This window comes from Xenopus tropicalis, chromosome 4 (assembly GCF_000004195.4).
Source record: "Xenopus tropicalis strain Nigerian chromosome 4, UCB_Xtro_10.0, whole genome shotgun sequence".
In the NCBI taxonomy this organism is placed as follows: Eukaryota; Metazoa; Chordata; class Amphibia; order Anura; family Pipidae; genus Xenopus; species Xenopus tropicalis.
In genome coordinates this window covers 11031961-11054439 of record NC_030680.2, presented here as the reverse complement: position 1 = coordinate 11054439, position 22479 = coordinate 11031961, and the positions used below count along the sequence as shown (strand labels likewise).

The 22479-nt window shown below is 44.2% G+C and overlaps 1 protein-coding gene across 3 annotated transcripts in view; it reads right to left on the bottom strand.

Annotated features, from left to right (window-relative positions):
* Window positions 1-1578: 1578 nt before the first annotated feature.
* slc1a2 (solute carrier family 1 member 2) overlaps window positions 1579-22479 on the bottom strand; it is a 62777-nt gene continuing 41876 nt past the window's right edge. For all 3 annotated transcript variants that reach the window (XM_002937294.5, XM_004913345.4, XM_031900435.1), the window contains exons 5-11: window positions 22079-22235; window positions 21148-21274; window positions 18621-18854; window positions 17886-18080; window positions 17416-17550; window positions 15055-15283; window positions 1579-9727 (exon numbers count right to left, since the gene is read on the bottom strand). In XM_002937294.5, the coding sequence (XP_002937340.1) occupies window positions 9659-9727; window positions 15055-15283; window positions 17416-17550; window positions 17886-18080; window positions 18621-18854; window positions 21148-21274; window positions 22079-22235 (1146 nt within the window). In that variant the 3' untranslated portion in view covers window positions 1579-9658. The remainder of the gene's footprint in view (window positions 9728-15054; window positions 15284-17415; window positions 17551-17885; window positions 18081-18620; window positions 18855-21147; window positions 21275-22078; window positions 22236-22479) is intronic.

Here is a 22479-nt window from a genome sequence, read left to right as displayed (position 1 = left end):
CCGTTCCATGGTCTATGGGAGCAAGATTGATCGAAACCTGGACTTTGTAGACCCTAAAGATGGAAGCTTTCTCTCAGCAGTCAATGCCTTCCTCTTCATCCCAAGGTTGCTCAGTGAAACACATTCCAGGGGCTTCATGTTCTAGTTTCTAGGAGCAGCCAACAGGGTGGAATTAAGTTATGGTTGGCTAAAACAGACTTTGTAGGACACTCCTTTGGCATCTAGGGGTTCCACAGGTTGTCCACTGCCCCCCTCTTGCCATACCATATAAAAGTGCCCATACACCTTCAGATCCGCTTACTTGGTGATTGCCAAGGGTGCGGATCTTCTCCCAATATCCCCCACCTAGGGGGAGAATCCAGGCTAATTCAGTCATTTGGCCCTGGGGCCAAATGATCGAATTATAACGACGGGTATAGGCAAAGTCGGCCTGGGTCCCCAATCCAACTAGATTTTTTAACCTGCCCGATCGATATCTGGCCGATTTCAGGCCAGATATCGGTCAGGCAGGCCCGTCGTTAGTGTCCCTACACGGGCCGATAAGCTGCTGAATCGCTCTAAAGCTGGCCATACACGTGGCGATCTGACGATGTTTCGTGCGACCATCGGTCGCACAAAACATCGTCAGATCCGCCACACACCGTCAGGGCTGAAACAGCAGATAAGGAGGTAGAAACAATAGGATTTCTACCTCCTTCTGCCGATTCAGCCCTGACGGCAGATTTTGGTCAGGCGCCTTCTATGGTGCCCGATCGAAATTTTCTAACCTGGCCGATCGGCGAGTTGCCCGATATCAGCAGCTTCCTGCGATACCGGTCGACTCGCCGACATGCCATACACGCACCGAATATCGTACGAAACGAGGTTTTGTACGATAGTATCGGTGCGTGTATGGCCAGCTTAAGGGAGGGATATCAGCAGCTAGAATCGGCCCGTGTATGGGGACCTTTAGCCATAACAGCTATTCTCCCTACAACTGTTTCTATCTGAACTCTCACACAAAGGCATAAATGATGTTATCCATGGTAACTCAGGAGAACTTTCTTTCCTTTATCTTACTTGTAATTGATTGCTCAGAGCTAATTATGAACTGGTCACCGTGGGTTATTGCATTGGTACAGTTCCACAAGTAATTGTAAGTCTAACCATCATTGATTGGGTTTTCAGTCTCTAGAGAGGTGGGCTTCCCAAGGCTCCATAGTCATCCTCTCCTATACCAACTAGACTAATAATGGGTTGGTCATAGGAGTTAATGGGATTCTGAATCATTCTTCTTCTATCATGGAGGACCATGGAGGACCATGGAGGACCATGGAGGAGGATTTTCGTCCCTCTCTAAGGCAACTTGGAAAGGTTTAGTTGGGGGTTTTCACCTTCCTTTGAAGCAAGTAGTAGTTAGCCATGTTTAGTGTCAACCTAAATGAATGTTACTATGTATGCTGGACAAATAGGACCAGAAATGAATGAATTCTCCAACCTTTGTGTACAACAAATCCCAACGGAATACCAGATAGGTCCATCAGATAATCTCCTTTCCCGATCACAAAGGTCACAAAAGAATGATGAGAGCCAAACAGAGAAGCTTATATACCAACATTTATTAATATGTACATCCGAGGTACAACACCTAGCAAAGTAGATTATATTCACATTGTCATGTATAAAGAATTCCCAGTTTTATACATAAGATACAGAAAATGATGTGACACGGTTGGAAAGCATCAAAGACACTTCCTAAAAAATCAAAGAAATCTCGAAGGCAGTATATATATAACTCACATTAGTAACGGATACTTCAAAGAGGATGGGGGGTTTCTATGACAACAGAACCAAATAGGGAGGGTGGGATGGGATATCCAGTTCATAGCCATCCCTGTAACACCTAACATACACATATTATTATTATTATTTTCATTTTAGGTAAGTCGAAAGGACAGAACTCACTAACGGGCCTCTTTCCTTATGTTGTTTTCGTGTTTTGGATCTTCAGAAAGTGACGCCCCCATTAGGCAGCAAAATGAAAGTGATTGTTCATCCAATCCAGTGGTTCTCAACCTGTGGGTCAGGACCCCTTTGGGGGTCGAACGACCCTTTCACAGGGGTCGCCTAAGCCCATCGGAAAACACATATTTCCGACGGTCTTAGGAATAATTTTATGGTTGGGGGGTCACCAAAACACGAGGAACTGTATTAAAGGGTCGCGGCATTAGGAAGGTTGGGAACCACTGATCTAGTCAATACTGTAGAGATGGAAGGTGTAAAGGACACAACAGTTATTGATTAGTTTAATTCAGTTCGGAGCAACTAGTGGTGGTTCCGCTGTTTGGTGACACCATACACACTGGTGGGCTAGACGCTTAGGGGCACATTTACTAATCCACAAACGTCCAAAAGCGTCCGAATACGCTTTTTTCGTAATGATCGGTACTTTTGCGATTTTTTTCATCGCCGTCCCGGTTGTTTTGTATTTTACGCGACTTTTTCATCGCCGTTACGACTTTATCGTATATTTTCCGTAACCTTTTCAGCGCCGTCGCGAAAAGTTCGGATTGGTTTTTCCGCCGTTTACAATTGCTCAATACGAAAAAATCGCGACGGCGACAGAAAAAATTGCTCAAAATACGATAAAGTCGTGACGGCGTCGAAAAAATCACACAAAATACGATAAAGTCGTGACGGCAACGAAAAAAGTCCCGCAAAATACGAAAAACCCACGACAGCGACGAAAAAAATCGCTAAATTTTCGTTTCCAATCCGATTTTTTCCCATTCGGGATTCGAGGATTAGTAAATGTGCCCCTATGTGTTCTGAACAGAAGCCCAAGCCCATTTTATAAAGACGAATCATCCAGTAACATTTTTTTTCCTTATCTCTGTCAAAACCCATTGGAGAAGGCCAACTAAATCCATGGAAATGGAACAATAATGATCCAGCGTCGGCAATTTAATGACCGTTAATGCCATTTTTTTTATTTAGCTCAAATCTGATTCCGCAAATTAGAGTTTAGATTCAGTTTGGTATTTCCAAATGGATGAATTTGGTGAACCCCCTACTTTACAAATGGTAACATGAGTTATAGCAGCAATGAACCATTATTCCCATAATGATATGGTATTACTTTGCTCCTATACCCCAAATTGCTCCTATACCCCAAAAGGCGCCAACTCAAGCTATTACCAGGTGATTCCTGCTTAAAAACACACACTCATTGGCAAAGAACGTACATTTCTTAACCAAAAAAGTATTTCTTCTGGAGCTATGATACCACCATCAGCAGTTGACTGGGTAACCACCACAATAGGACCATCTTGCAATATCGCTAACAGGCCTTCTTCATAACATTAAGAACAGCTATTACCTAATTTTTGTTCACTGCTTTACAAATTACATTCCAAAAACGAGAGAGTAAGATGCCAGAAGAGAGATTTGGGGGGGTGGGGCAATTATTTGATAGACGTTGATCATAGTTGCCTCATAGGTGGTACAACTTTATAACCATTTGGAATAATATGGCTTATGGGTGCCCCAAATAGATGGCCATAGCCTACTCTCCCTTTACATGGGCCTTGCCCTCCAGAGTAATTAAGTTGATGTCCACCATCATAATTTATTTTAGCAGAATTCAGTTCTCCTCCAGGTCAGGCATCTTCTTTGATTGGCCTTCTTTAGAAATAAAGGCCTTGTTGTCACAGGAACTTGGCAGCTAGTATGTTTTTGAGCACCAGAACCTGCTTTCACTTTACAAAAATACGTGTCCAGTATGTAGTTAAGGATAAGAAAGCTTTTAAAGATCCACAGAAGGCATGCTGGTTAGTATATTACTATCAAACATGACCAACGACTACTGGAGTATTTTCTAAGGGAAGAAAGAACCTGCTCTTAATTGTCTAGGGTCTGGTGGAACCCACACTGCTAGTCAGTAACCATTTCTGTACCTGGGACTTATGTTTTCTGACCTTCAACACATCACAGTAGACCTTCCAGAGTCACAGTCCAGTGATTGAGTGATATCTCCATTACAGATCCTTGGATTTGGCTTTGACAACAGTGGGAGTCACCATCTTGACATGTAGTTGAGACCGGAGATCTCAGTTCCAGGATGACAACTAATGTCTCTGATAATCTAGTAGATTTGCCCCAGTTTCAAAATATAGGAGAAATATGAAAGCTACAGACTGTAATGACCCCTCCCCTATCCTGACCAGAAGCTTCTAAAAGGACCCAACCAATCACATGAATCATTTCAATATATTAAAGAACTACATTTGTGCTTATTTTACTAACACTATCTGCCTAATGCTGAAACAGACTAACCCGTCTAAGACTACCTAGCTCCTAAACTCGTTTCTATTGCACGTTTAGATCACTAGTCATTATTCAGCCAACAACAAATCACAATGCGCTACAGCTACTCATCTAGTGACGTCACAAATATTGTTGCTTGTGTAACCGTGTAACCGAGATATTTACAACACATCAGCTGTATATATATATGTATATATCTATATACACACAGGGTATTAGGATAAGGTATTGGAGTTATATAGAAATACCTTTTTGTCCGCCCCCCCCCCCTTCTGTTTGCAAAAAATAAATAAATAAATAAAACACTTTATTTCTATTGCATTGTAAAAACACGCCTAATATCACCATTTCACTGAAATTACACATGGATACCTACATCATCGATTGGAAGTGCGTTAGGCACTTACTACATGCTGGCACAAAGTGTCAAAAAACTGGATTTAGAAACGTCATGCGACTATACCTATCAATACATAGCGGAACAAACCGGCTTCCAGTTACAAAAATAGCTGCGCTACGGCGTTTGGACACAACTGTGCTTCTACGGCCTGTAGGACTGTTGGGGAATGTTGGACTTTCAACGGGTCTCTGGGAAAGAGGGATCAGGATCCCCTTGAGGGGACAGCGGAATGTTGATGAAATGAGTGCCGTCACCGACTGTCATCACCTCCAAACTTCAGAGACCACAGTGGGTTGGCTCATTCAGGGGCAGGAAAAGATAATTGTAACTCTACGTGTCGTGATGAAAAGACAAAGTTCAGGAATCTTGCAAAGGGTTATCAGGTGTTGATTTATTTTGGCCTACAAACCCAACCCAACATTGTCGGAGCATAATGGAAGCTGCAGTCCATATTGCTCATGAAAGCTTTAGCTGGGATGTATTTGATGCATCACCAAAATCTGAGGAGCAACTGATCATGAACCTACATGGAATTTATGTTGTTCTCAACTAAAAAAAATAGCTTTACTTCTTCAATTTTTTGGGAGCTCAAAGCTGCCGAGATCCATCAAAATATCATTGCTTGGGTTTATTGGAAATCTTCAAATCACCCCCCTCTTTCTTTAGATTTCTCAGGAGTTGTTTGGTAGCATTAAAGTCAATGGAAACCTTGTGTGCGTCTTGGGTGTTTGGATATTGGGCAAAATTCAGGTGACGAATGATAGATAACCACAAAAATGTCAAGTCATTTTTGATAGGCAAGACAACCCAAGAAGAATTTTCAAGTTTTGATCAATGTCCTCATTGGTGTAGCCAGTTGAGGATCATGTAGAATGGGGTATATAACCCCTATTATCTACAGCACAGGACAAGAGTCACCGTCACCACATTGTAACCAAGGAGCGCTCCCATTTAGAAAACAATTTAGATTGAGATTTCTGCTTTTCTCAAGCAAGGACTCATCTGGAGTTGTTTATGGCCATCAGGACTGGGGGCTTACAGGCCACTTAGGGACCTGTTTTTGTAGAACCATTTTTTTTATATCTCAGATACTAGAAAGCTACTTTGAAACTCCATTAAATCATGACTTGGGGTAAACACTATTCATAGGAGGATTGCTGAATGACTGATACAATGTTTTTATAATGTGGTTATTGGCTAAGGGGGTCCCGGGCCAAATCTACCTTTCTGGTTCCTGGCAGAATCATTTAGATCATTGCTCAACATTTTCCTTCTGCTAATTGCTACTGTGGTCTCTGAGTGGCAGTGAAACTGTTGTACTGTTAACCTCTATATGTCACACAGTCGTACATAGCAACCATTATATCCTGCCAATGTGTGCCCAAAGGGAGACTCACTGAGCTGGCTGTCTGAGGTAGCGTTTCTGAGTACTCGGTAACATTCCCCACAAGTACTACAGGCAGTAGTATTATTACTGATATTCCTAAGCACCATTCTGTCCCATTCATCCAGTTATATATGCATTTCTAAGCCTAAGGGAACGAGACAGAGAGGTAGGGTTGAGTTGTCACTCCAAAAATATACTGCGTATTCATCTAAGAAGTAGTTATATAAAAGGGCAGGAATGTATTTGTTATGGTTAAGTACCCCATCTTTTTGTTATTCTCTAGAACCTCCAACACGCAATTGGTTAAATAAACTATAGAGTTTTAATCATTTGGTCCAAAATTCTAAAGGCATATCATTGGTCTGCACCCTGTAAACTGTATGACTTGATATGTATCCAAAATAGTGTTTCCTATTCAATTTGTCGTTGCTTTTAGAAATGACACTCGTTATAGGTAATATAGCAGATTAGGTTATAAAGCAGATTAACCTTGGTGGTATTGACTGGCTGGTATGGGTTACCAGGGCTTAAACATACATTGCACTCGTTATTGCATGTATTATATACTATATTAGTAGCACTGCATGCCAATAGATAATCCCTACAGTAAGTACATCAAGGTGCAAGGTGTCCATAGGGTGTAAATGTCATTACTGGGACAGACAGACTTCCCTGTATGTGCTTCAGTTCTGTGCTTTACATTAACTTTCTTTTGTGCTCAGTCTGTGAGGCTTGTGCTTTATCCACTCCTTTGGCTAAAGGTCTAGGAAACTCCATTGAAAACAGAGAAATCTATATTTTCACCATCACTCCAATACAATTACATGTTTAAAGATATAGTAGCAAAGGGGGAAAGAATAGGCTGGGACTGCTGAGGTGATTGCAGGGATGTAAAGGGAAAGTAGACCCTGCAAGTGTTGTGGGGTTTCCAGGGGTATAAAGGGAAAGTAGACCCCGCAACGGCTGTGGGGTTTCCAGGGGTATAAAGGGAAAGTAGACCCTGCAATGGCTGTGGGGTTTCCAGGAGTATAAAGGGAAAGTAGACCCTGCAATGGCTGTGGGGTTTCCAGGGGTATAAAGGGAAAGTAGACCCTGCAACGGCTGTGGGGTTTCCAGGGGTATAAAGGGAAAGTAGACCCTGCAACGGCTGTGGGGTTTCCAGGGGTATAAAGGGAAAGTAGACCCTGCAATGGCTGTGGGGTTTCCAGGGGTATAAAGGGAAAGTAGACCCTGCAATGGCTGTGGGGTTTCCAGAGGTATAAAGGGAAAGTAGACCCTGCAACGGCTGTGGGGTTTCCAGGGGTATAAAGGGAAAGTAGACCCTGCAACGGCTGTGGGGTTTCCAGGGGTATAAAGGGAAAGTAGACCCTGCAACGGCTGTGGGGTTTCCAGGGGTATAAAGGGAAAGTAGACCCTGCAACGGCTGTGGGGTTTCCAGAGGTATAAAGGGAAAGTAGACCCTGCAACGGCTGTGGGGTTTCCAGAGGTATAAAGGGAAAGTAGACCCTGCAACGGCTGTGGGGTTTCCAGGGGTATAAAGGGAAAGTAGACCCTGCAACGGCTGTGGGGTTTCCAGGGGTATAAAGGGAAAGTAGACCCTGCAACGGCTGTGGGGTTTCCAGGAGTATAAAGGGAAAGTAGACCCTGCAACGGCTGTGGGGTTTCCAGGAGTATAAAGGGAAAGTAGACCCTGCAACGGCTGTGGGGTTTCCAGAGGTATAAAGGGAAAGTAGACCCTGCAACGGCTGTGGGGTTTCCAGGGGTATAAAGGGAAAGTAGACCCTGCAACGGCTGTGGGGTTTCCAGGGGTATAAAGGGAAAGTAGACCCTGCAACGGCTGTGGGGGTTTCCAGGAGTATAAAGGGAAAGTAGACCCTGCAACGGCTGTGGGGTTTCCAGGGGTATAAAGGGAAAGTAGACCCTGCAACGGCTGTGGGGTTTCCAGGAGTATAAAGGGAAAGTAGACCCTGCAACGGCTGTGGGGTTTCCAGGGGTATAAAGGGAAAGTAGACCCTGCAACGGCTGTGGGGTTTCCAGGGGTATAAAGGGAAAGTAGACCCTGCAACGGCTGTGGGGTTTCCAGGAGTATAAAGGGAAAGTAGACCCTGCAACGGCTGTGGGGTTTCCAGGAGTATAAAGGGCCCCGACTGCACATTGAAATATATGTAGGAGAACACATCATGCACATATTTGTATCATCCTAAGATGAAGACACCTTCGCCCACTTACTGTAACATCCAGATTTCAAACTCCCCCTTTAAAGCCAAATATTCACAGTCCAGTGGGAGGGATTTCCTTACTTGCTTATGTGCTACATATATATCTAAACATTTCAGCAGCTTCTCTGTGCTTGGTGTAAATCCAGGTCTCTGCCACCTTGCAGACAATTCCACATCAATAAACAAACTACATCAATCAACCCGTCAGGGTCGCTGTGAGAGAAACTGCCAGGCCCAACTGCCGTATCAATAGGGACACGGGAAGGAGGCGTGGGATTGTGTGTGTGCTGAGGTTATGTGGTTAGAGCTGTCGGGTTTAATGTGTTAATACAACATGTCTCAGGCCTATGTGCAAACATGGAGGCCTGAGGTGCTAAAGGACACAATCACCATGGCAACTGTCACCAGGAAGTCTTAGCCTGAGCGATATCAAGGGGCCTGTTTGTACTGTGAGGCTGCGGCTTTTCTTTTATTATCCACAGAGGCCTCTGATTCAGGCACGGGACCTCGGGGCCTCATCTGTCAGTGGCTGCTGGGGGTTGTACATTTAGAAGCCGCCATTGCTTTTGTTTACCAACTGCCTACCTATTATGTACACTACTGACACTGGAGTGGGAAAATCACCTTCTAATATCTACTCTAAACTATATATTTATCCTAAGAGAAACTTTTATAGCCATTTTGTTTTTTAGTTTACACCACAGAAAAATCGAATTATTTAGAATTCCCCGAAATGAAAAAAAAATCCTCATCTGTACATAAATCAACTATATCACCTATCTATATCTATATATATCTAGTCAAAAACAACTCCACATTTCCCACGACAACAGTTTTCAGTGGCTTTTGCTGGTGCAACTGCGTCGGCTTGAAGGAGAGCCGCCATCTTGCAGTTGCGCCAACAATGCACTGGGTTTTCACCAATCGGGAGTCGTGTAACTTGGAAAAAATTCGCAGCAGCAGCCAATAGGGACAAGGAATATTCACATCAGTATCCAGTGAGGGTGGAGCTAAAATGTAACACTATTGTGACGAATCAGAGGTGAGATCCTGTACACGAGACCACAAAACGGAATGTTTGAACACTGAACGCTGCCCTGAATACCGTAAGCTTTCCAGACGCTGAATGGTTTTTACCTGAGTCCCTACGAGCAAACGCTCATTTGCTTTGTACCAACATTGGCCTCGTCGCCCCGCCCACAAGGTGCACAAAATGGAAGTCCATGTCCGAAAGTTTCTCTGTAGTGTGGCTGTAAATGGATTTGTGCTGGGTTACTAATGAGACAGTCGTGTCATAAACCGTATGCTAAGGGTCTTCATGAAGATCAGCTGAGACTCCTCGTCCTTTCACCCTTCCAGTGGCTCTTCCACCACGGCGTTGAAGTCGGCAGTTTTGCCATTGTTTGCCAGCGTGACCTGAAAATCAGCATGGTTACCACCAGCCCAAAATGGAAGAAATAGTAACCCTCTGGGTGCCTGTAGTGCATGCAGTTGGCACCTTTTTTAGTGGTCCTCTCTTGGGTCAGGCAGCAGCATGCTGAATGTTTAAAGCAGGGGTCCTCAAACTTCTTAAGCAAGGGGCCATATCATGATGCCTCAGACTGTTGGGGGGCTGGACCACCATCACCTTCCCCCCCCCCCGTCGTCAAACTGTGGCCCACTCCTGCATTCTCTTCCAGTATCCCCCCGCCATCCGTCCTCCCTCTCAGCTCCTCCGTCCCACTCCCCGCTGAGTCCTCTCTATCCCCTGCCAGGGGTGAGGACACAGCGGGGGGCCGGGTAAATTCCCCTGGGGGGACCGGATCCGGCCCGCGGGCTGTAGTTTGAGGACCCCTGGTTTAAAGGGATTGCAAGATGGTGAATACGTGAAATACCAGCTCTAAATAGACTACAATTTCCCAGCATGCCGCAAAAGTGTCTTGAGCAGTAGGAGGAGATTCAGCGCTGGGAGTTGTAGTCGGGCAAACAGCTTGATCACCATGTTGAATAGCATCTTTATTTGAATGCCCATGATACCAAGGCAGAGCAGAATACAAACACAAATCATGCAAATACAGTGCAGGCAAAGCCACAACCAGAAGCAGCCATAGGTATAGGCTCTGTACGTCCCCACAGCAGATACAGGGAAAAGACCAGCTTAGGCTCAAGCTTATTATTTTGACTATTTAAGGGTCAGCGGGGCATATCTAGCCCCCCTGGCCTTTAAACAGTTTATAGAAATAAGAAAAGATACTGCATTGCCAGGATTTCCTCCATCTTCCCATCTAGATTTCTCCTATAGATGCGACACAGGGCTGGCTGGACTGGCTAAGCCCTAAACTTTCTGCCAGATAGAAATCTTGCAAAATATAAAATAAATCTGTGTTGCCTAAAGACATAGGCTATTTACAGACTGGCATTATAGCATTCTTGCAAAATGTGTTCAAGGTTTGCCTTCCTTACCTCCTCTCATAGCCCTCCTCTTGTGTTATGACCCCATTAAAATAAAATAAGGGGTGCAACCACTAATGGTTCCCCACAGAACTGTTTCATTGTAGTCTGCATTTGACCTTGACATGGTAAGAAGGACAACATCTCCCACTATTAGTGATGGGCGAAATGTTTCGCCAGGCATGGATTCGTGGTGAATTTCCGCATTTCGCCATTGGCGGATTGTTTTGCAAAACGGATGAAAAAATTCGCTGCGCGTCAAAAAATTGTTGCGGGCGTCAAAAGATTACCCACACAATGAAATTATAGCCACGCGCGACAAAAGAATAGCTGTGCGACAACATAATAGCCATGCGACAAAAGAATAGCCGTGGGCGACAAAAGAATAGCCGTGGGCGACAAAATAATAGTCGTGGGCGACAAAAGAATAGCCGTGGGCGACAAAAGAATAGCCGTGGGCGACAAAAGAATAGCCACGCGACAAAAGAATAGCCGTGGGCGACAAAAGAATAGCCGTGCGACAAAATAATAGCCGCGGGCGACAAAATAATAGCCGTGGGTGACAAAAGAATAGCCGTGGGCGACAAAAGAATAGCCACGCGACAAAATAATAGCCGCGGGCGACAAAAGAATAGCCGTGCGACAAAATAATAGCCGCGGGCGACAAAATAATAGCCGCACGACAAAATAATAGCCGAGGGCGCCAATTTTTTTTGCCGCACAACATTTTCGCCGCTTCGCAAATTTTTCGCCATTTCGCGGATCTTTTGAAAGATTCGTGAATTTTTCAGCGAACCGAAATGGAACAGATTCGCTCATCACTACCCACTATGAAACACCAATATACTTGTAAGAAAGGCCTTACAGAACATACTGTCCTCTTATAGGAATATTCATTACTAGGGACCACTGATTATTCTATCTCCCCGTTAATTTGATCCACTTTTACTGCCATGGAAACCACTGGGTAGAACTAATCCCTTACTGGACCCTGACAATGCAGCATCGGCTTCGCTCTACTTTGTCTCCTTATCAAGCAGCCTGGGCCTTACCTTGCCAGCTAAGGATCCGCCATTTGCGGGCGCGACACTTAGAGACACGACTGGTACTCGACGTGATGGAAATACTGTACGTGTGAGAGCATTCGGTCATGGAAACATAACAACATGTATTTCAAAAGCATTCCTGTACGGGGAACAGGCGGGAAAGTGCATGCCATACACAAAGAAAGAGACACTTGTAAACATGGAAATGGTCATACAAAATAAAGGAATATATACATTATAAGCCGCTGTACCCCAAATATAATACAGGTCAGTGCCAAGTTGACAAGTCAACGGATCTACTGGAAAGCAATACTGACAAATAGGATTTTAATAAAAATTAAAGAAAAATAATGGAGACTCATAGCTTGTGAGGTTGTTTGCCTTTCTTTTTTGCCTGGATACAACCTAGAATTTGACACACTTTATAGTTTCTATGGTCAGTGGCCACAGAAACCAGAGAGCATAATCATTCCACCTGTTGTCCAAATCCACCACGTGGTTCCTAGGGTGATTTATTTACAGTGGACACCAAAGCTCCGGTGCAGCAACCAATCAGCAGTAACCTATGATCAGGTAGGAATACATGAAAATAGCTTTATGATTAGTTGCTATGGGTAAGCATGGGGCAAATGAGGTCCACTGTCCCTAATATGATTAAGAATAGTTCTAAAAACATCAAACCACGAACAGAAGGAGACCACTGGCCAACTGTCTTCCAGTACCATAGTCTATAGTGGTGATTTACAATGACCCTGGGTGCAAGTGCTAGAGCACTAAGGGTGCTGATCCAGGGGTAGGGTGCAAAGTTACATAGTTACGTTCAACCCTAAATTCAACCCTTCTAAATGAACCCCAGTGCACTTAAATACACATACTTATACTGCCCTATCTATACATTCATATATATACACTATATATACCAGTACCTATACTAAACTAACCAAACTAATCAAGGTATTATCCCAATAGTGAAAAAGTGCGAAAGACATGGCGGCTTGCACCTGTTTTTTTTTGCATTTTGCACTCTGTCCCACCCTCAGTCCAGGGCTGGAACTAGGGGTAAGCAGAAAAGGCACGAGCCTAGGCTGCAATAATGGGGGGCACTAGGCATGTACCTCTTCTCCCCCCTAGTCTGGGCCCTCATCTTTCCCTTTGTATTATTTCCCTGTATTATTCCCCTGGAAATGACTTGGTTTGTTGGCACAGGAACTCTATGTGACAAAATCCTGTCGCCCCAAGGATACCTGTACTTGACTATAGCACCCACATATACTGACACATACAAAGGGGTGCTCTGTACTGTGTAAAGTGAATTATACCCTCATACTGTATTGTCTAGGGGTACATATACTGACACATACAAAGGGGTGCTCTGTACTGTGTAAAGTGAACTATACCCTCATACTGTATTGTCTAGGGGTACATATACTGACACAGACAAAGGGGTGCTCTGTACTGTGTAAAGTGAACTATACCCTCATACTGTATTGTCTAGGGGTACATATACTGACATATACAAAGGGGTGCTCTGTACTGTGTAAAGTGAACTATACCCTCATACTGTATTGTCTAGGGGTACATATACTGACATATACAAAGGGGTGCTCTGTACTGTGTAAAGTGAACTATACCCTCATACTGTATTGTCTAGGGGTACATATACTGACATATACAAAGGGGTGCTCTGTACTGTGTAAAGTGAACTATACCCTCATACTGTATTGTCTAGGGGTACATATACTGACACATACAAAGGGGTGCTCTGTACTGTGTAAAGTGAACTATACCCTCATACTGTATTGTCTAGGGGTACATATACTGACACAGACAAAGGGGTGCTCTGTACTGTGTAAAGTGAACTATACCCTCATACTGTATTGTCTAGGGGTACATATACTGACATATACAAAGGGGTGCTCTGTACTGTGTAAAGTGAACTATACCCTCATACTGTATTGTCTAGGGGTACATATACTGACATATACAAAGGGGTGCTCTGTACTGTGTAAAGTGAACTATACCCTCATACTGTATTGTCTAGGGGTACATATACTGACATATACAAAGGGGTGCTCTGTACTGTGTAAAGTGAACTATACCCTCATACTGTATTGTCTAGGGGTACATATACTGACACATACAAAGGGGTGCTCTGTACTGTGTAAAGTGAACTATACCCTCATACTGTATTGTCTAGGGGTACATATACTGACATATACAAAGGGGTGCTCTGTACTGTGTAAAGTGAACTATACCCTCATACTGTATTGTCTAGGGGTACATATACTGACACATACAAAGGGGTGCTTTGTATTGTGCAAAGTGAACTATACCCTCATACTGTATTGTCTAGGGGTACATATACTGACACATACAAAGGGGTGCTTTGTATTGTGTAAAGTGAACTATACCCTCATACTGTATTGTCTAGGGGTGAATTAAGCTGCTATATATACTGTTGTGCCAAGGGGAGATGGGTGGCAGCTCCCACCCTATATGTATACATACAAATATACAGAGAATGACCTATGCCTTCATAGTGTACTTTCCATTTATCTCCCTTTCTCTCTCTCTCTTTCCATGCCTCATCGATGTCAAATAAACTCAAATACATGACAATACATAAAAATAAACACAGGCACGCCTGTCTGGATCATATATATATATCTACAAGGTTTCTTTTATAGCCTCATTAGCAAGAACATTAATATATATACTGTAGCAAATAAAATCTTTTTTTACTCCCATCTATCAAAAAAAAAAGTATTTTAGGACTTCCTTAGGAAGTTCTATATTTTGTTAATTAAACTTTAACTTACTTATGTGTTATAATAACTTATAGGTAAATTTTTGTTCAGCCAAATACCCCCCTGGGACCACCCTTATTGATTAGTTGACGTCCTTGACTATAGGACATACACTCGCACACTTTTTCAAACATCCCTTCGTATACAAAATCCAGAGCCTTCCATCTTTTGCAAGCAGGCCTCCCAGAATCCTTTGCAGACCGTCCATACGGTTCCATGATACACTGTATCACTGTATACACGGCGAGGCTCACTCTTGGCAACGTTACGCAGCAGGTAACACTGTACACCTGCGAGGTTTGGTCACTATATTAGGGGTGAGCTGGGCTTGTTACGACACTCCGAATATAATGATTAAAAAAAAAAAGAGACAAAGCGATAAGAGAATACACAGTCATGCACGTGCAAAGGGCATGCAGTCCTATATACAGGTCTCGATATCCATAAAGGTGAATGGTACCTTGCAGTCATCTACTGGCACGGAATTGTGGGCGGCATAAATGCACTGGTTGGAGTTGTTCTCTCTGTGATTCTTCATGTCGTCGTAAATGGACTGAGTCTTGGTCATTTCGATTTCCTGATGGGCATGCTGCTTGTCCAGACTCTCCAGCTCGGCCTTGGAAAGGTGGTAGACTATGCCGGCACCAAAGGAATCGCCCACAACGTTGACAGAAGTCCTCATTCGGTCCCTGGGTTTGGGTGACAACGAGGTGTTTTTACAAAGGTTTATAATGATGATAATGACCAGCTTACCTTCTTCATGACCAGCTCCATCCCCTTCTTCTGTTCCTCCAGCAGAATATAATTACATAGTTACATAGTTACATAGTTACATAGTTACATAGGGTTGAAAAAAGACCTGTGTCCATCAAGTTCAACCCATCCAAGTAAACCCAGCACACCTAACCCACACCTACCAATCTATACTCACATACATAAACTATAAATACAACCACTAGTACTAACTGTAGATATTAGTATCACAATAGCCTTGGATATTCTGATTGATCAAGAACTCATCCAGGCCCCTCTTAAAGGCATTAACAGAATCTGCCATTACCACATCACTAGGAAGGGCATTCCATAACCTCACTGCCCTCACCGTGAAAAACCACCTACGCTGCTTCAAATGGAAGCTCCGTTCCTCTAATCTAAAGGGGTGACCTCTGGTGCGTTGATTGTTTTTATGGGAAAAAAGAACATCCCCCAACTGCCTATAATCCCCTCTAATGTACTTGTACAGAGTAATCATGTCCCCTCGCAAGCGCCTCTTTTCCAGAGAAAACAACCCCAACCTCGACAGTCTAACCTCATAGTTTAAATCTTCCATCCCCTTAACCAGTTTAGTTGCACGTCTCTGCACTCTCTCCAGCTCATTAATATCCTTCTTAAGGACTGGAGCCCAAAACTGCACTGCATACTCAAGGTGAGGCCTTACCAGGGACCTATAAAGGGGCAAAATTATGTTCTCATCCCTTGAGTCAATGCCCTTTTTTATACAAGACAGCACTTTATTTGCTTTAGTAGCCACAGAATGACACTGCCTGGAATTAGACAACTTGTTATCAACAAAAACCCCTAGATCCTTCTCCATTAAGGAAACCCCCAACACACTACCATTCAGTAGATAGTTTGCGTTTATATTATTTCTACCAAAGTGCATAACTTTGCACTTATCAACATTGAACCTCATTTTCCAGTTTGCTGCCCAGTTATCTAATTTTGTCAAATCGCTCTGCAAAGCGGCAGCATCCTGCATGGAACTTAGGACATACAAAGAAACCTACTAGCCCATGATCTAATGGATCATCCAGGAGGTACCTTCTGAAGTCATCATCAGTTCTCATCAAGCTGTTAGAACCTGATTATTAGCAAAAGCTTTGGGGATAACCAATATAGGGGCAATATAGTATAACTGCATCATGGCTGAATGGCTGATGCCTTAACCAAGTTAAGAGGGTCCTTGAGCAAACGATCACAAAATGGTACTTAAGTAGTCTACAAAACACAACTCTAACGTCATTAAAATTGATGAACTTCAATTTAAGGTGGAGATATCAAAGGACTTAGGTCTAGCTTTCAACCTGGAGGATCAGATAAAGCTTCAGGCAATGGAATTTGATCTGGTATCTTCTAAAGGGTAGATTTCAGCTGCGGATTCAGGTCCTTCAGACCAATTCAGCAGCTCCGATGGGCCTACCTGACCAACATCTGGCCTAAAATTGGGCAGATCTCAATGTGACAGGTTTGATTTTTCATCGGATCAGGGACTGCATGGGCTTATTGATGCGTCCTCAGCCTGACAACACTTATGCTGCCACTTTAATTTGATCATTTGACCTTAGGACCAATTGATCAAATTAGCCCAATATCGCCCACATTGGGAGAAGATCCGCTCGTTTGGTACCTCACCAAACAAGGGGTTTGCAACGTGTGGCCACGTTAATGCAGAAGGTCTGTCCTTGACTAAGCCTTGACATCTAAAGGGCCTTCACCCAAACACGTGACAGGTCAGGGGTTAGTAAAGGATGGCTAAGTAGCTCTACTCAAGGTGACAGATTGACTTGTGCCTGTTTAATTGGCTCAGTTCAATCTGTTGCCTAGGGATGTACACAAATACCGGCTTCTATTATTGAACTACAGTTCCCAGTGGCCCTAGACACCCTCCACAGACTGTGAATGTTATTGGGCAACAACCCAAGAGTATACATTAGTCTTTCCTCCACTACTGTGCACGGCCATGTTGGCCAATGGAAGTCAACATGTAAACGTCTATAGTTATTGGTTAATTCTCATATGCCTATTTGTAGAGGACACTTACAAGAGCCAGTCTACAGCAACAAGCAGGCTGATGTCCTGGGTGGGAAGGCCTACAGCCGTCAGGATAAGAAGCATAGTGACTAGCCCAGCGCTGGGGATGCTGGCTGCTCCGACGCTAGCCAACGTGGCTGTCAAGCTGAGGAACAAAGAATAAAATAGAGGGATGAACAGACACAGAGGCAAATGATCTCCTGAAGTTGTAAATACATACAGGAATTTACAGAGAGATCAGTATCACAAAGAATGGACAATAACTTATACACATCCCGGCCACTCGGGGCACTGTTTATTTCATGGTATATTTTATTTATACCACGAAAAGAATCTTCAGGCTATGGGTTTCCTGTATTGTAGGTTGGAACATTCACACCACAGTGTCATCGATGGGGTTATACATTCTAGGTTATATATTCTAGATTCTGATATATTCTAGATTCTATTAAATATATTTGTCGGCATTTGTACCCTCACCTTACTGTTATGATCTGCCCACCATCCAATATTACTCCGTTCATCTGTGCGATAAAAATGGCAGCCACGGCCTCATACAGGGCAGTCCCGTCCATGTTTATCGTGGCGCCAACAGGAAGAACGAACCTTGTCACCCGCTTGTCGATGCCCAAATTCTCCTCCAGGCAGCGGAAGGTGACGGGCAGGGTCCCAGCACTAGAACAGACAAAAGGGGGTAACAGTTCTTCTCTTTCTGCATCATTTGAAATCAAGGCAGGGGAGGAGGGACTAAAACACTGATGTTACAAATTGTAACAACTTCTCTGCAGCTTACAGGCAGCATGCAGGAACTATATAACCCACAATGCATTGCACTGGGATGTTCCTTTCCTTATTGACATCACGTGTGCAGGGGATTGTGGGATTTGGAGGATGCAGGCTGAAGGCAGGCTGAGGACAGGTGACTACTGTTACATTTTATTTGAGTCTCAAAGTAGTCAGATTAGCAGGGGAACAGTGGGCGGGGCTTAGAGAACTGTTTCAGACCCTATTTTTACATTAAAAATCATGAAAAGGCTGTGTATTTAATTGAAAGTTGAAGTTATGTTAAAGTTGTGTTTGGGTGGAGTTCCCCTTTAATCTGCTTCACAGAAAGATGGTCACTTCTGGGAGGGAAAGTGGTTACTGGTTAAAAGCTACACATAGGCCTTAGCACGTATGTATACCCCGCGCCCATAGCGACACCGGAGGAGATACCTGGAAGCGGTGCCCAAAGCTGTTATCCAAGCCTGGAAGACTCCAGCCAAGAAGGTGAAGGGGCTCTTCCTGGTTATCACAAAGTAGAGCAGCGGCAGGAATATGGCCCCGTGGATAATGAGGCCCACGATGACTGTTACCATGTACATTCCTAATTGCCTAGCGACCAGCTCCAAGTCTTTAATGGCAATAATCTTCCCGCAGATGAGGCAGGCAATACCAAGAGGTGAGTACCTGAAGAAAAAGATTAAGCAGCATGAAATGACTTGTCTACAAACACCCAACGGCTCTGGTCCTACAACTCCTGAGGAAAATGTCTACAAACACCCAACGGCTCTGGTCCTACAACTCCCGGGGAAAATGTCTACAAACACCCAACGGCTCTGGTCCTACAACTCCCGGGGAAAATGTCTACAAACACCCAACAGCTCTGGTCCTACAACTCCTGGGGAAAATGTCAACAAACACCCAATGACTCTGGTCCTACAACTCCCGGGGAAAATGTCTACAAACACCCAACAGCTCTGGTCCTACAACTCCTGGGGAAAATGTCAACAAACACCCAACGGCTCTGGTCCTATAACTCCTGGGGAAAATGTCTACAAACATCCAATGGCTCTGGTCCTACAACTCCTGGGGAAAATGTCAACAAACACCCAACGGCTCTGGTCCTACAACTCCCGGGGAAAATGTCTACAAGCACCCAACGGCTCTGGTCCTACAACTCCCGGGGAAAATGTCTACAAACACCCAACGGCTCTGGTCCTACAACTCCTGGGGAAAATGTCAACAAACACCCAACGGCTCTGGTCCTACAACTCCCGGGGAAAATGTCTACAAACACCCAACAGCTCTGGTCCTACAACTCCTGGGGAAAATGTCAACAAACACCCAACGGCTCTGGTCCTACAACTCCCGGGGAAAATGTCTACAAGCACCCAACGGCTCTGGTCCTACAACTCCCGGGGAAAATGTCTACAAACACCCAACGGCTCTGGTCCTACAACTCCTGGGGAAAATGTCAACAAACACCCAACGGCTCTGGTCCTACAACTCCCGGGGAAAATGTCTACAAACACCCAACAGCTCTGGTCCTACAACTCCTGGGGAAAATGTCAACAAACACCCAACGGCTCTGGTCCTACAACTCCTGGGAAAAAAGTCTACAAACATCCAACGGCTCTGGTCCTACAACTCCCGAGGAAAATGTCTACAAACACCCAACGGCTCTGGTCCTACAACTCCCGGGGAAAATGTCTACAAACATCCAATGGCTCTGGTCCTACAACTCCTGGGGAAAATGTCTACAAACACCCAACGGCTCTGGTCCTACAACTCCCGGGGAAAATGTACTAATAAGAACATTGCTCAACTGGGTGGACTCTCCTAGACTTAAGGGTGAAGCCCAGGCTTTCCTTCCTGCCTCTATTCCATCACTACCCCAGACTCGCTCCTGAGTCTACAAGCACAATCCTGTGGTTTCCTTATAAAGTGAGAAATAGCGGAAGGCTGGCTTTCCCCTGTAGATGTGTTTGCTTGGGAAGCGGCCAGATGGAGGTGTTGCCGACTGCAGTCACAGCATAGACAGACATTTGTACTGACTTTGAGCCAAGCTGAGGCCTATTTGTATATTGTTCAAGAACCGATTTGCCAACTTTTACAGTGAAGGCATTTTGAAACTCAAAGGGAAGTTTCTGCTGAAAATTACAGATGGCGACACGGAACTCTGGGTTTTGCAATATTTGCTCTATGGTTGTTAGAAGCAGCGACAACAGAAGTTTTTTATTGTTGTTATGTCCCAATGCTGGACTTTTCATACGTATTACATTCTTTGGAGTTAATGTGGGGTTAAGGTAATAAGTAAGGCACAAAGTCTGCAAGGGTCTTTTCGACTATGGCAACCAATCAGCAGGTATCATTTACTAGTCACCTAATTGAAAGCTGATTGGTTACTATGGGTTACTACACTTGACCAAACAAAGGGGGACTGGTAAGTACACATTACCACCCCCCCATTACACCCCTGCAATCCCCTTTTAAGAACCTCCAGAACCTCCACATCACTCCTCCTATCATGACCCCTCACCCAGGACCACCCTTTTTTTTTTACAACCAGAGTTGGGGACCCCTGCAAGTATGGTTGGTTGGGAAGCCCACAGATGTGGTTGGCAGCTGGGCCCAACAGTTGTACCACTGTTTGGACCTGTCAATACGATCCCTCATGAGGATATCCGGTTGGGTGTTTAAATTCTAGAGAACTGTAGAACAAAAAGCTAAAGAATTACATCTGGAAATTGGTATAAGCTGGCCATACAGGGGCCCCTATTGGCTGCCATTGTTGACTGAGTAGGCAGGTTCATGGCCTCATAAACAAGGGCTTCCCATTTAAAATTTGGTTGGGTCTACCGAAGATATTAATTGTGAAGGCTGGAAAATCCCATTGTGTGAGGACGGCATTAGGGACTTGGCCAAACATCCTACATCCCCAGCCCTATGTATAACCAAAGTCAATCCCACAAAGACTTACCACATAATCATCGTCACCAGTTTCATCACTATCTCATTCAAGATGTTGAAAAACTCGACCATCAGCCTGGCTTGCTCCCCCATCTTTCCCATGGCGATACCGAAGGCAATGAAGAAGCCAATTACACCTGACGAAAGATAAGGGCAAATGTCAACGTGTGATGACGGCTGCGATGATACATGGAGCCTTGGGGGTCAGTCATAGGCACAGCTCTGCCTCATATAGATAGAATAAATGTGACAGTGTCCTGCCAGTCCGATTAAGTGCCAGTCACATGAAGAACTGGTCTTTTCTTCTCTCCGTTGTTTCTCTCTTTCTGATTTTATAAGTGGTGGAGGCTTTTTTATGTGGCTGCCTCTTTTATGTGACTGGGTCCTGTTATTAGTAAATGCCCAATTTATGGCCTAACACCCTCCAACAGACTTTGGTTGGGTGCTGAACTGAAGACCCACAGGTTAGGCAACGCGGATAAAAAGTGTTATTGTCCTTATCTTGCCTTGCTGTCTCCATCTGGCCCTACTCTACCTGCTCTCATTCACTCTTTAATTCTATAACCTACCTATTATATGTGGGGTACAGGTCAGACCCCATGTTTGTAGCCCCCTGAAGACAGCTCTGTGGCTGGGGGATACTTGGATAGACAAGTGAGGGAGTGGTGCACAATGATAGAGGAACCATAATACAGATGTAGATGCAGTTGAGGACAATACTGGATAGAACGGAGCACAAAGATAGAGGGCATGGAGCAAAAGGCTACATGGAACTGGAGAGTAATGAAGCAGAGTAGCTTAATGCTCATCAAAATGAAAGTAGAGCTACAGAAACTGGGGACTGGAACATATTTCTATAGGGAGCGGAACATGTAACTAAAGGGAATGGTAGATAGAAGGAGTGAAGACCAATTCTAGAGGGACTGGCATGTAGCACATACCCAGGACATTCATGCCATCTTTAAACTCCAGCTTCTTCCTGATCTCCTCTGTAGTTGTAGCCACTGTGTCGTTCATCAGAGCGAAGACAGAGTCTGTCACATTGGAAGGTTCCTCTGTAGGAGCTTCAACCACCACCTTCTTGGTGACTGTCTGGATCTTAAAGCAGAGAGAGAGTGGGGTGAGCTTTGGGCTGAAGATAGTGTTTCCTGAATATATATCGACATGGAAAAAATGCAAGTTTCTAGAAATGTTAGTCTATTGCCAATAACAGCTACAAATTTTATACATAGTTGGCCAGTTGGGAAGCCAATGGGACTATTAAAATGGTGATTTTCTAGACAGAAGTCTATGGAACACTTGGACAGACTCCAGGGCAAATCTTACATTAGGGCAGAGAGGG